The sequence below is a fragment of the Hippichthys cyanospilos genome, chromosome 12 (assembly GCF_059441005.1).
Source record: "Hippichthys cyanospilos isolate Australia breed blue-spotted pipefish chromosome 12, RoL_Hcya_1.0, whole genome shotgun sequence".
NCBI classification, from domain to species: domain Eukaryota; kingdom Metazoa; phylum Chordata; class Actinopteri; order Syngnathiformes; family Syngnathidae; genus Hippichthys; species Hippichthys cyanospilos.
This window is the reverse complement of record NC_142380.1, coordinates 4,007,501-4,020,213: the sequence shown is the minus strand read 5'-3', so window position 1 is coordinate 4,020,213 and position 12,713 is coordinate 4,007,501. Positions and strand designations below refer to the sequence as shown.

At 39.8% G+C, this 12,713-nt stretch overlaps 1 protein-coding gene and 1 long non-coding RNA gene across 2 annotated transcripts in view; one reads left to right on the top strand and one right to left on the bottom strand.

Annotated features, from left to right (window-relative positions):
* pth1r (parathyroid hormone 1 receptor) overlaps positions 1 to 12,713 on the bottom strand; it is a 59,598-nt gene that overhangs the window by 7,511 nt on the left and 39,374 nt on the right. The window contains exons 4-8 of the mRNA XM_088429416.1: positions 12,482 to 12,606; positions 7,092 to 7,186; positions 5,093 to 5,279; positions 351 to 504; positions 54 to 114 (exon numbers count right to left, since the gene is read on the bottom strand). Of these exons, the coding sequence (XP_088285542.1) occupies positions 54 to 114; positions 351 to 504; positions 5,093 to 5,279; positions 7,092 to 7,186; positions 12,482 to 12,606 (622 nt within the window). The remainder of the gene's footprint in view (positions 1 to 53; positions 115 to 350; positions 505 to 5,092; positions 5,280 to 7,091; positions 7,187 to 12,481; positions 12,607 to 12,713) is intronic.
* On the top strand, positions 887 to 1,251 carry LOC148414438 (uncharacterized). The gene is made up of 2 exons (XR_015867520.1): positions 887 to 949; positions 1,170 to 1,251. It is a non-coding gene; the product is annotated as an uncharacterized LOC148414438 (long non-coding RNA).

The following is a 12,713-nucleotide window of genomic DNA, read 5'->3' as shown; positions in this document are numbered from 1 at the left end:
TTTTCCGATTCAGCGAAGCGCAAACATAAGGAGAATAATCAAAAGGCACTCACTCCGTGTCGGCAAACGTGGCCCTCACCGTCGCCCAAACGCTCACAAACATGGCTGGCACACCTGCAAAATCAAACATTCAAATGAGCAGAAGTAAGAAGCCCTCCAATGCGGACACCTGCTCCTTTATTCACCCGTGATGAAAATGGGCGAGCGCGGCATCCACATTGTATGCGCTGTGCTTACGTCATTGATACGCACAGTGTGTACAATGCAGGTGCTGTGAAGCCCGTACCCAAAACGATCTCCGCTACATTACCCCGTCTAATGATACCGGCGGGCCAATGGCGTCCACTCACCCCATCCGATCAGGGTGAAGCCCCAAAGATATTTGCGGTCCGAGAAGAAGGTCATGAAGATGAGGCTGTGCAGGTACAGGCCCTCCACCAGGATCCAGAAGTAGTTGGTCGCCAAAAAATACATGAAGAGGGTCACGGCCGCTTTGCAGCCAATCTGGACACATTGGATTGGATTTGAGAGGATGCAGTTTGTCTCTCTTAACCCTTGTGCTATTGACACTTCCATGTGATTGCAGCAGGACATGCGAGATTTTGTGTAGAAAAATAATAATTGTACATATTTTGGAGCATATAAAACCATTGTAATTACAATTTTTAAAATTCGTTTTAATAGGATTTATGTTCTGCCCACAGTAATATTTGTTGAGAAATGTTTCCAAATGTTGTACAGTAGTTCTTTTGTTCTGTTTACAATCACGTGTTTGTTCCGTGTATGTAGCTTCCGTTCTCTACTTTATTTTGAAGGCGCAAACAGGAAGTCGCCGTGTGTAACGGTAGCATATAAGCCGTGCTTAGAAAAGAACGTGCGCAATTTACCTACCTCCGGCTGGACATTGTGTTTGTCTTCGTGCTTTCTTGTCCCTCCGAACGCAATGGCTGTAAGTCCTGTATTTTGCAGTGTTCTAGACATTGTTCTGGTTGAATTTATATGAATGTTAATGGACAAATTAGCATATTAAAAGATCGCGAACGTGTTCGTTTAGCATCGCTAATTGCTAGCTGACGTTAGCATCTAAGCTAATTCATTTTCTACGGAAGTCATTTGTGACGCATTTATTTCGTTAGCAAAGTGCTAATGCTAATTTCGTTTGTTTTCAGTTTCACTCTGAATGTTCATGAACCTCAAGTCATCCCAAGTGTAATAAAAGGAGCAAGACGCTCAGCTACCTGGCTCATGAAACTAATGAGTTTGGCTTGCTGTTGAACAACGTTCACATACTACGTGTATCCAACACGTTGCGATAACAGTACAATTTATGACATTGATTTTCCTGCGGTTTTTGCAGCAGTCCGTTGTGCGACGGTCAGTGTCAGCAAACAGAAAATTCTTTGTTGACTTGTGTTTCGCCTCAAGACAGTAGGTGGCGGTAGAGACCAGTTCTAGTCTTAATGTGTCGTCGTCACTTCACTGGCTACAAAGACAGACCGTATCATTTTTCAAGTTTTTGTGGGTGTTAATAAATAGAATCTACATATATATGGATAGAACTGATCCCACTGAATAATTTGAACGGTTGAATGAAAAAAAAAATCATAAATACCTTTAATTATTACGCCTCAAATATCCAGGCTGGGGTGAAATCTGACCTTTTCTTTGGCATAACATAAAAACTAGCCAGGTAACAAGATCGGCCCATAGATAACCTGATCTTCACCTGTGACTCCAGTGAAGGTGTTTTCGCGCACAGGTGTTACATGAAGCCGCTTAAATGAGGGCAGATATAGATCCTCACATAGGAAAACATGCTTGGGAAGACAAATGGGCATCAGATCAGATGATAATCCAACCACACAGAGTGAGAATATTGTATTTTTCAAACTACTTTTTTCTCATGATTTGAGCCCTGCGGCTTATAGTCCTGTGGTTTATTAGCAGTTTTGTTTTGTTTTTTTTAAAGACTATTGACCCAGATGGAGATGAAGTTGTGGGAGAGGTGATTGCAAATAATTAATTTCAAGTTTGTGCTTACGGGGTGGGCGGGGCTTTATTTAAGTACGTCCGTGTCACCTGATTCAACGCTGAAACTGGGATGAACTGACGGTTTGCGACCTACTGCCACTGTTGCTATTGCTAAAAACCGCTACTACTTTTGCTAATGCTACTGCTATTGCTTGCTACTGCTATCGCTAAACTACTACCACTTGCTACTACCGCTAACACTGGCTGTTACATGAATGCATGCGCGTGAAGGCAATAAAAAAGGAGTTAGTTCGACTAAATACATTAGTTTAACTAAAACTGGACACTTCCCTAGATTTTCTTTTTAATAAATTAGAATTTCAAGTGTAAACTCTGATTATTATTATCATGTTTGGTCAGCTACAAACATTAGCTACACTTCTAATTAGACTTCCATGCGCCGCGAAGATAACCACGGCTCTTCGGAGACTGGGAAGGGATAACAGTACGGTTACTGAATAGAGTTTGATCATTTAAAATTTAAGTAGATATGTGTTCTGCAGTAATATTTTTTTAATAGGTATAATACTTGTTGTCACAATTAAAAAATTCAGTTACCCACATTACACATGCATAAAAATTCCGTTTTTTGAAGCTACTTTGCATTTTTTCGCTTATCGCGGGGGGCCTTACAGTGCAGTGCGGCTTACCCGTGACAACAACTGTTTCGCCGTTCAATTTTCGACCCCAATAGTCCGGAAAATGCGGTAAAAATACAACATTGATCATTGTGAATGCAGTTTGCAGACGTCCCGTGACTTCGCGTGCGCAGTCTTTGTGCGAGTGCACAGATGCGCGTAAGATTCGACGAGCGCATTGCGTAACAGCAAACAAAAGCCAGTGCGTCCGCTCATACGCGATTTGAGCAGAATGATCCATTTAACGTGATGCGCGGCGGTAACGACGGAATGAGCGGAGGTCTCAGGAGAGGGAGCTGATTTGGCCAGCCATTGATTCTGCTCCAGTTGTGCTTCCCCTCGCAGCTTGTTGCCTAGTTGTCACGACGCTGTGTTATTAGAGGCCACTCGGCGCTGATTGCTGATGGCTCTTTATTGTCTGCCGCCACTGTCACGTGATGAGAAAAATGCTTTGCTTTGGAGAGAGCTGTGGACGCATTTGATGTGAAGCACGCTGCATTTGCACTACGAGTGGCCAATTTCCCGATGCCTTTATTGGTTTATTTTTTGAACCGTCCGTCCATGTGTGTCGACGGGGTCAAGCGGGCATACGGCAGCTCTATCATAACGGAACAGAAATGGCTGTGGCAGAGATCTGATACATGTCGTATTTTCATTCACATTTGGAAGAGGCTTGATTATAAGATATTGGATACTGATTTCACAAAGCATTTTTACAAAGCATTTTCACATCCATCCATCTAGCTAGTAGCTAGCTAGCATGCTAGCGGGCAATCTACCAAGTTTGGAATCAATCAGTCTGTCTGTCTGTCTGTCTGTCTGTCTGTCTGTCTATCTATCATAGATAGCTTGCTAACGAGCTAGCGTATCTATCTATCTATCTATCTATCTATCTATCTATCTATCTATCTATCTATCTATCTATCTATCTATCTATCTATCTATCTATCTATCTATCTATCTATCTATCTATCTATCTATCTATCTATCGAGATTTAGATAAGAGCTATCTAGTTAGCTAGTTATATAGAGCTCTTGCTATACCTACTTGCTTTCATTAAGTTTCAAAGTCTGTAGTACTAACTTTCCGTGCTTGTCACATTCATGTTCCGATGACTTTTAATCTTACAAAGCTCTTTCAAAGCTAGGACTTTTATTCAATTTTTTTCTTCTGTGCTATATAATTTTGAGTCACTATGACATAATATTTTCTTAGGGGTGTGTTAAAAAGAATGGTGATTCAACATCAGGCATTTTCGACAAAATGACGAATATGCAGCCGGCAAATATATGAGCGATGTCTTTTTGAGTTTGTTTATATGAGGACAGTTCATTTAAATTCACACGCTCTTGTTAATGAACACATCAAAAGCCGGGACAAAAAAATTCAATCTAATTTCATGCCGATGACCTTTTTTTGGTGATGGAAAAAAAAAAGCCTACAGAAGGCATTAGGCAGATTATTAGCTTGCATATTCACGCTTGCATGAAAAGCACACAGTTTAAAGTGGAGTTTTGGACAGGGGGAAGGAGGGGCAGCTGGGGGCGCCAACGGCAGGGAGGGAAGCAAAGCAGCGCCAGCCTCGAGTAAATGCTTGGCACAAGGACAAAAAAAGCGGCGGTTATTTGCTCCGACCCTGGAAAAGCCAGGGTGAGCCGTTGCAAAAAGAGACCTGCCACTTCCTCTTTCAGAGGCTCAATGCTTCACACCTCTCCCCAAGAATTCATCAACAGTTAGCTACACCCTTTTAGCGATTGGAACACATTTCTCAAAGCAAAATAACTCAAAAATCACAAACATTACTTTTAACTTTTGGTTGGAGAGATTGCGTGCAGTTTGAGTTTTGGTTTTTGAAACCAGGAGTAAAAAAGGGAGCAACTTGACGCATTTTCACAAAAACCAGGCCTATATGAAATGAAAATTAAGCTATTAATATATTGTCACTTTTTTTTATATTGTCATTTATATGTTTGAAATACATATTAGTACTGTATTTTCCACACTATAAGGTGCACCGGATTATAAGGCGCATCTTCAATTAATGACATATTTTAAAACTTTTTCCATATATATAATGCGCACCGGATTATAAGGTGCACCCTCAATTAATGACATATTTTACAACTTTTTCAATCACAATATAGTAATACTGAAATAACAATAACTCAAATAATAACTCTCAATAGCATAATAACTCAATGTCAATATGAGCAACCTTGTTCAACTGTAAACACACAAAAGAAACAGGTAAAGCTTACTTTATCACTTCATTCCCCATCTACCAATCCCAATATTGATCTATATATAAGGCACACCTGATTATAAGGCGCGCCATCAGCTTTTAAAAAAAAAAAAATCAAGGCTTTTAGGTCGCCTTATAGTGCGGAAAATACGGTAGTTACTGTATTGTGTTTGCACTTACAAAATGCGCTTTGTTGGAAGGGGGTGCCTCCGTGATGGACTTGAGTTCTTCCACCGTGACGCGTTCCACATCTTCCAGGGCGGATCCCGAGTAGAGCACGATGTCCTTGACGAAGATGCTAACGGCTCTTAGCATGTAGGACACGAAGAGGTGCATGTGGATGTAGTTTCTGGTGCAGTGCAGACGTCTAATAACACAAAACGATGGCTGGTTGAAAGCAATCGTTGAGGCGGACACATTCCTGTAGAGGGGCTTCAAACCAGAGTTGATTCGATTTTTTTTTTTTAATTTGCATATATTTATTTTTTAGATTTATCTAACGATAACTACGTTTTGCAAGTGTTATCGATTTGAATAAATCCGCATTTGCAGATTAATTTTTTTTTTTTTTGATGATGATGATTTGGGATTTTCTTATCACTTGATGCAGCTGAAATCCCAGAATCCTTTGCAACACATCGAATTGCAATAACAAGGCAATTGCATGCATATGTTCCAGAAATTAACATCACCTTGCCCACAAACATCCAGCCTGAACATTAACCGTGTGGAGGTCGCGCGTGACGGTAACCGCGCGCTGACATAAAACCTCAGTGTCAATACTGCTAATCCCAATACGATCTAATATTCTTTGGCGGTTTAATGAGCTAAAGATTTGACAAGGCAGTCTATTGATTAGAAGCCGTAGGTGACAACTAATCCATCCCACATTTCCCCAGTGAGAAACACCCACATTAATGTGAAATATCTCCTGTCCCTGCCCGGGAAAACATTTGGGGAGCGCCGGTGTCTCCGAGCTGACGTGTTTGAGGTGAGGCTGTTCTGGAACGGCGTAGCCGGAATGTCAGATGGGCCCTCGGGAGAACTTATTAAACTCATTTGGCCCCGTACATATTGCCTGGTGCCAGTGGGGAGCCGCGCTGAAGGCTCCTGACGGCTGGTGTGGAAACATGAGTAAACAGAGTGTCGATTCCTGACACTTCCTGTTGCCCGCCTCGTCCTCAAAACGGCATTAACAGGCCGTGAAAAACATCAGCGGGCTGAACGAGACGATGGAAGAGGTGCTTATCATCATCATCATCATCGTCGTCTGTGCGTTTAATTGACTATAAAGCTGTCGTAAGTAAATGCGGTTTTCTCCAGGGCTCCCCACCACTTTTGATCTATTCATTTATCACTTCATTAGGAATTCCGAGAAGAATTTCTGTTCAGTGCAATGGAAGGCCGTCACTATCAAATCTTTCTAAATTATACTATCGTGTGTTCAATCAAATAATTGAGTTAGCCGCCCCGCTCTTTTTTCTTGGCTTGCCGAGATTAGTGGTTCTCAAATGGGGGTACTAGTACCCCTGTGGGTACTTGAAGGGACTCGAGATTTTAAATAAAACAAACAAACAAGCAAACGTGCAAAAAATCCTTTTAAAAGAATTAGTGAATGCATGATTGCTTTAGGAAAAGATAAATAGGACTTCCTGTTTTTGTTTCCAATAATTACCATATTTTCCGCACTATAAGGCGCACCTAGAAGCCTTAGTTTTTTTGAAAAGCTGATGGTGCGCCTTATAATCAGGTGCGCCTTATATATTGGTTAATCCTGAGATTGGGATTCGTAGATGGGGAATGAAGTGATAAAGTAAGCTTTGCCTGTTTCTTTTGTGTGTTTACAGTTGAACAATTTTGCTCATATTGACATTGAGTTATTGTGCTAGTGAGAGTTTAGTTATTATTTGAGTTATTATTGTTATTACTTTGAGTATTACTATATTGATTGAAAAAGTTTTAAAATATGTTATTAATTGAGGGTGCGTGTTATAATCAGGTGCGCCTTATATATGGAAAAGTTTTAAAATATGTCATTAATTGAGGGTGCGCCTTATAATCTGGTGCGCCTTATAGTGCGGAAAATAGGGTACTTCAACCATTTTTCACCGGAAAAAAAAAAAAATCTAAAAGTGAAGCTTTTGAGAAAGACACTGAAAAACAGACGGCAGTGACCCACCGGAAATATCCCAAGATGACCACAGCCACGATCAGCGAACCCAGTGAGACAGAGTAGCCCACGGTGTAGATGAGGTACAAGCGGTGAAAGACATCCTGTTAAAAAAACAATAAAAACATTGCATGAGACCGCGATAAAGTCAATGTCAAATCCCCTCGGACACAATATAACGCCAAATGAGACTTGTCATGAAGGTAGTACGTTCCAAATAGGTTCCTGTGACTGTTAATGTAACTTCATGGTGCTGTCTCACACAGCGATAACGCTGATGATGACATTTGGACATTGACATTACATCGAAGGTTTATGTTACACTTTTTGCTGCAATGTACATTGTGCTGCTCATTTTGGTCTACGCGTTGAGGCCATTTAGAGGCAGCATAAAAGAGACATACCAATATACAGTACTGAAAATGCAGCTCTTCTTCTAAGTAAAGCAGTAATATTCGTCCTTAGCTGAGGATAAACCGCCACATAGATGTGAATTGTTAGTCCTTATGCCTTTTGTGTTGCCATTGAATGTTAGTGTTAGTGTTAGTGTTAGTGTAGTTGATTTAAAAAGAAGTGTAATACAATCTAAATGATATTAGGAGGATAAAGATGTTAATTGTGAAACCCTGTGCCTACAGTGTTTCTGTCGTATGTTTGCATTAAGCTAGCAGTGGTTATCTAGTGCTTATAAAAACATGTAAAAAAAAAAAAATCATGTTTGATTGGAAGAGAATTACGCAGCACACAGATGTTAATTGTTAGCATTTGTGCCTTTTGTGATTCCGTTGTACTTTATTCCAGCATGAAACTAGCAAAAGCTATTTATTTTTTTTAAAGACGTGTCTTGTTGTATTGTACGTTAAAAATTTTGCATTAATCTAGCAGAGGCTATTTAGTTGTTTTAAAACATGTAATCTGACTTGTTTCATGTTTATTTTCAAAGTAAGAAGATAACGTGCCACGTAGATGCTAATTGTTAGCATTACACTAGCAGATGCTATGTATTTCTTTTAAAAACGTGTAACATTTCTTTATGTTTTCTCTTATTTCTCTTCAGATCATAAATCTTTCGCCTCCAAGTTTCATTGAAAATAAAGCAACTTAAAGATGCTAATTGTTAGCACTTGTGCCGATTGTGTTTCCATCACATGTTAGCGCTAAGCTAGCATAGTCGATGTAGTTGTTTAAAAACAGAATACAATTTCTTTTGTTAAATTCGACTGTAAGAAGAGAAAGCATGACATAGATTTTTATTTTGTTATATTGTAAATTAATTGTACATTAATCTAGCAGAGGCTATTTAGTTGTTTTAGAACATGTAATATGACTTGTTTCATGTTTATTTTTATTTTTAGCAATAAACGAGCTGAGGCAATACATTTCTTTTGTCTGATATCAACCGTGAGTGCAATGGACACTTTATTTATTTTAAGAATAATGCTACTAAACTTCAACTCGTCAAGTGAGTTTCTTGCACTTGACCTCATTAGAGTCGCGGTTGAACTTGAGGCTGAATTTGGAAGACAAATGGGGTACACCCGTTATTCTTCGCCCGTCAATCATGGGGCACATGAAGTTAAACAGCTATTTTCATTCATGGACCTTTTAGAGTCTTCAATTAACCTGAGGCATATTTTTGGAATAGGAAGTTGGAAGATATACCCACACTAGCACGGGGGGAACATGCAAACTCCGCATAACAGTAATATGATATCGATGACCAGCAAAACATTTAAACATACACACAAACACAACAATAACATTCTGGGAGGCAATCAGAACAGAAGTACAGTGACCAAACTCAGGAAGTCTTGAGAAAACAAACTTTTCTGTTGCCGATAAAACCTATGCTTCTTTCACCCCTAATCTCTTCATTTGCGGTCAATTTCAAGGGGGAAAAGAAAAAAAAAAAAACGAGCCATCCCCCGCTGCCTCTATCTCCTCAAACTACGCTGACGGATTGAATTACATCCGCGAACTTCCTTGATGGTATCCGTTTGAAGCTTGGGAAAATACATTTTGTGAGATTACACCCCCGCCGAGATTCACGATTTTACGTTGGGGCGAGGGTAAAAAAAAAAAAAGTGAAACATGACCCGAAAGTGGAAATTGTAGCCTATCGCACAAGCGGGAGGAATACCTGCGGCGGAATGGAACACCGACTGTGAGCCAGCGTATAAAACTCATCATCCACGCCTGATCATAGCGATGTGTGCTGTTGTCTGCATGACGCTACATCGGTAGGATGAAAGAAAGCCGAATATATAAAAATGGTTCAGGCCGCATGCCAATATTGCTCGACTGCACATGGACAGATCCCCTACTGCGCTCTGTAACGCAAACAGCAACCGCGTAGAAGATTGGGCTCTAATGTCTCTTCATTTGATCTCATTTCGTCTCTGATTAGCAAGTGCAACAGCAGATACGCCAAAAAGTCAACATGGTCATTATTTATGTTCATTAAATTAGAGCAGTGGTTCGCAAACATTTTTCAGTGATGTATCCCCTGTGAAATATGTTTGTGTGTATGAAATACGTATGCGTTAAAAAAAAGGTTTAAAACATGCCACTAATGATGATTTATTCAACTTGAGACCCTTTTAAACTAAAATCAAGCTAAAGTGTCATCTTTTGGATCATGGAAATCTGTTATCAAAAAGAAATAACTGAATTATTCATAAATATTTGTCCACAAAAAATGATCAATATAAGGTGTCAGATCTGTTCTCAAAAATAAATATTTGTCCACAGAAAAATATTAAAAATAAAGTGTCCTCTTTTAGGGTTACAGAATAATCTGTTCACAAAAACAAATCATTAACTTGTTTATTAATACATATTTGCCCCCCCCCCCCCCAAAAAAAAAAAAAATCAACATAAAGTGTCAGACATGTTCTCAAAAAGAACTAATTACAAATATTTTTGTATCCACTGCACAACTTAAAGTGTCTTTTTTTGGGATCTTCGTAGAGATGTGTTTGCAAAAATAAATCACTAAATTGACAGGTAACGAGCGGTAGCACGTGACAAGTTGTGTCCAACCATTCTAGTATGGGGGAGAATCTGGGATTTTAAAATGATTACATCGAAAAACCTACTGCACATCAAATTTGTTTTATGAACTTCCTGAAATTAATCATTCCATTAATAGTCATACCGCCTTTCCTCCGAATGACGTAAAACCATGCAAGTTTTTGTCTCCAAAACAACCTTGGCTGACAACTCATTTTAAACCTTCAACATTTTCATCTGCACCACTAAGTCTGGTTCTTTTGTCTCTTTGCTATTTCTGAATCATAAATCATGGCTGGCCTCACCACTGTCCGATAAACCACGCAGAGCCTACAGTATAACATAAAACATCATAAACTTTTCTCTGCACGTTTCAATCGACTGGGATCAATTTCTTCTCCTCCTTTCGACGCCGCAACTATTCAAAGCCCTCCATCATCGCTATACCTTCTCGGACATGTATTCTGTTGTCATCGCTCTTCTGTCCAGTCCCCGCCTCCGACTTTCCAAACGATCCCCCTCGTGCCCGTTACTCACTTCAGATCACGTTCATCTGTAACGTTTTGTTCCATGAGGATTGCGGTCTAACCTCATTTGTTCGCCTATCCATCAGCGTTGTGAACAGAACGGGCAGGGATCTGATCCCTCAACATCTTAGTCAGTCCTACCGTTCTCAGACATGTACTCCTATGCCGCTCCGGACATCCTCAAGCAGCGCCGAAGTTCCTCTCTTAAGTACGCTATCATACGCTTTTGCTAGTTAACATGTATTATACAGTACTCGGGGACACAAAAGTAGAGGAAAATTGCAAAAACAAAAACTTTAAAGTACCTGGTAAAGTAAGCTCAGCAAAATGTACTTTTTTGCTTAACAGTTGTCCAAACTTGTTTAGCTTAATAATAGAGGATAGAGCGCCAAATAGAAGCTAATTGTTAGCCCTTGTGCCTAGTGTTTGCATTGTTAACATGCTACTATTAAGCTAGCAGAGGCTATTTAGTTCTTTCAAAACATCTCGTTTGATAGTAAGAGAATTGGGTGTATACGATCAGAGGATTATACATTTATACGGTTTTACAAAACATGTGGGGAAGACCGACCGTATTTTCTGAACTATAAGGCGCACCTATAAGCCTTAGTGCGCCTTATAATTCAGAATGCTTTGTACAGTGCATACACCGTGAGTTTTCATTTTTGGGCCCCCAAAAAATAAAATAACATAATCGCTATGTTTTTACCTCTGGATTTCAGTTATGTTATTTTTTGTACACTATTTGAAGTTTTGAAAACATATGATCCAATTTTTAAGCAATTAAAATGGGGACAAGAGTTTTTGTGAAAGAAAGCACAATTTTGTCAAATAAATCCAGAAACTGTTTTTAAATCAACGAAAGTACCGTCTTTTAATGTAATCAAGAGGTAATGTTTCCCAGTCCCAGAAAAAAGTTAGACTGATTTATCTGATCGTTTTGGTGTCATTACCTTTAGCGCAGCTCCATCTAGTGGACAAATAATGCAAGCCCAACCACAACTGTAACTTCTATTCTATGCGCCTTATAATGTGGTGCGCCTTATATATGAAAACGGTTTTAAAATAGGCCATTGATAGAAGGTGCGCCTTATAATCCGGTGCGCATTATAGGGCGGAAAATTCTGTAGCTAAAACAGGTGATCAACAAACTTGAGTTTGACACCTGAGCTCGCGATCTATAAAAACATAGTTATCATCGTACAATGCATAAATAAATCAACTTTCAACAACCGTTGATTATTTTTATCGCGTTTATACGGGTTACAGCTTAGTCTAAAACGGAAAAAAAGAAGCAAGTGCACCAAAGTGCCTGAAACTAAAAGAAAATGCTGAAAATGATCACTTTATTGCAATTACATTCCACGTGACAAAAACAAAGCCTTTTTCCTGGGATCATCCGCGCCCCCCCAGGGGGGGCCGCCCCACCATTTGAGAAGCACGGGTCTTGACTGACTGATCTGTCCTGTCAAATTCACATTGTCTTTACATTTGTCATTCTGCGAGCTTACAAATATTCAACGACCGTGTCGCCTGAATTTTTCAGATGACATTTTTTTTATCAACGGGGCCCAGAGCCTACAGATGTAAATTTGCCTTTTGGCTAACTCCGGCGCATAAACAGTCATGTTTATTAATGTGCGTCATAAACAAAACAATTTCTTCTGCAACACGTTGCCTGCGCGATGATTGGTACCGCTTGACAGGATGGTCACGACTACGCTCGTGGCAATATGGCGGCTACAAGCACTACCAAATGGTCAACTCACTATATAGGGCACTATAATGCGTATAGAGAGCAGTTCCCAAAAGTCCAGCTGAAGAAAAATGTCAAAGGGTAGAGAACATTGTGAGCCTTACCTTCTCCTGGCTCTGGTTGTAATGATAGAGGAATTTTGCACATTCACTGTAATTGGCCCACGTCTTGTTATTGGTGGTGGAGATCTCCCATGTGCCGTTGCCGCCGCATCGACGGTACACTCGTCCTATACGCGCAGCACAAATACCTCAATTATCTTTTCAGTTTTTTTTTTATACATTCTTGTGAGAAATATTTTTCTACAAACCACACGACTAAATACCAAGCGATGTC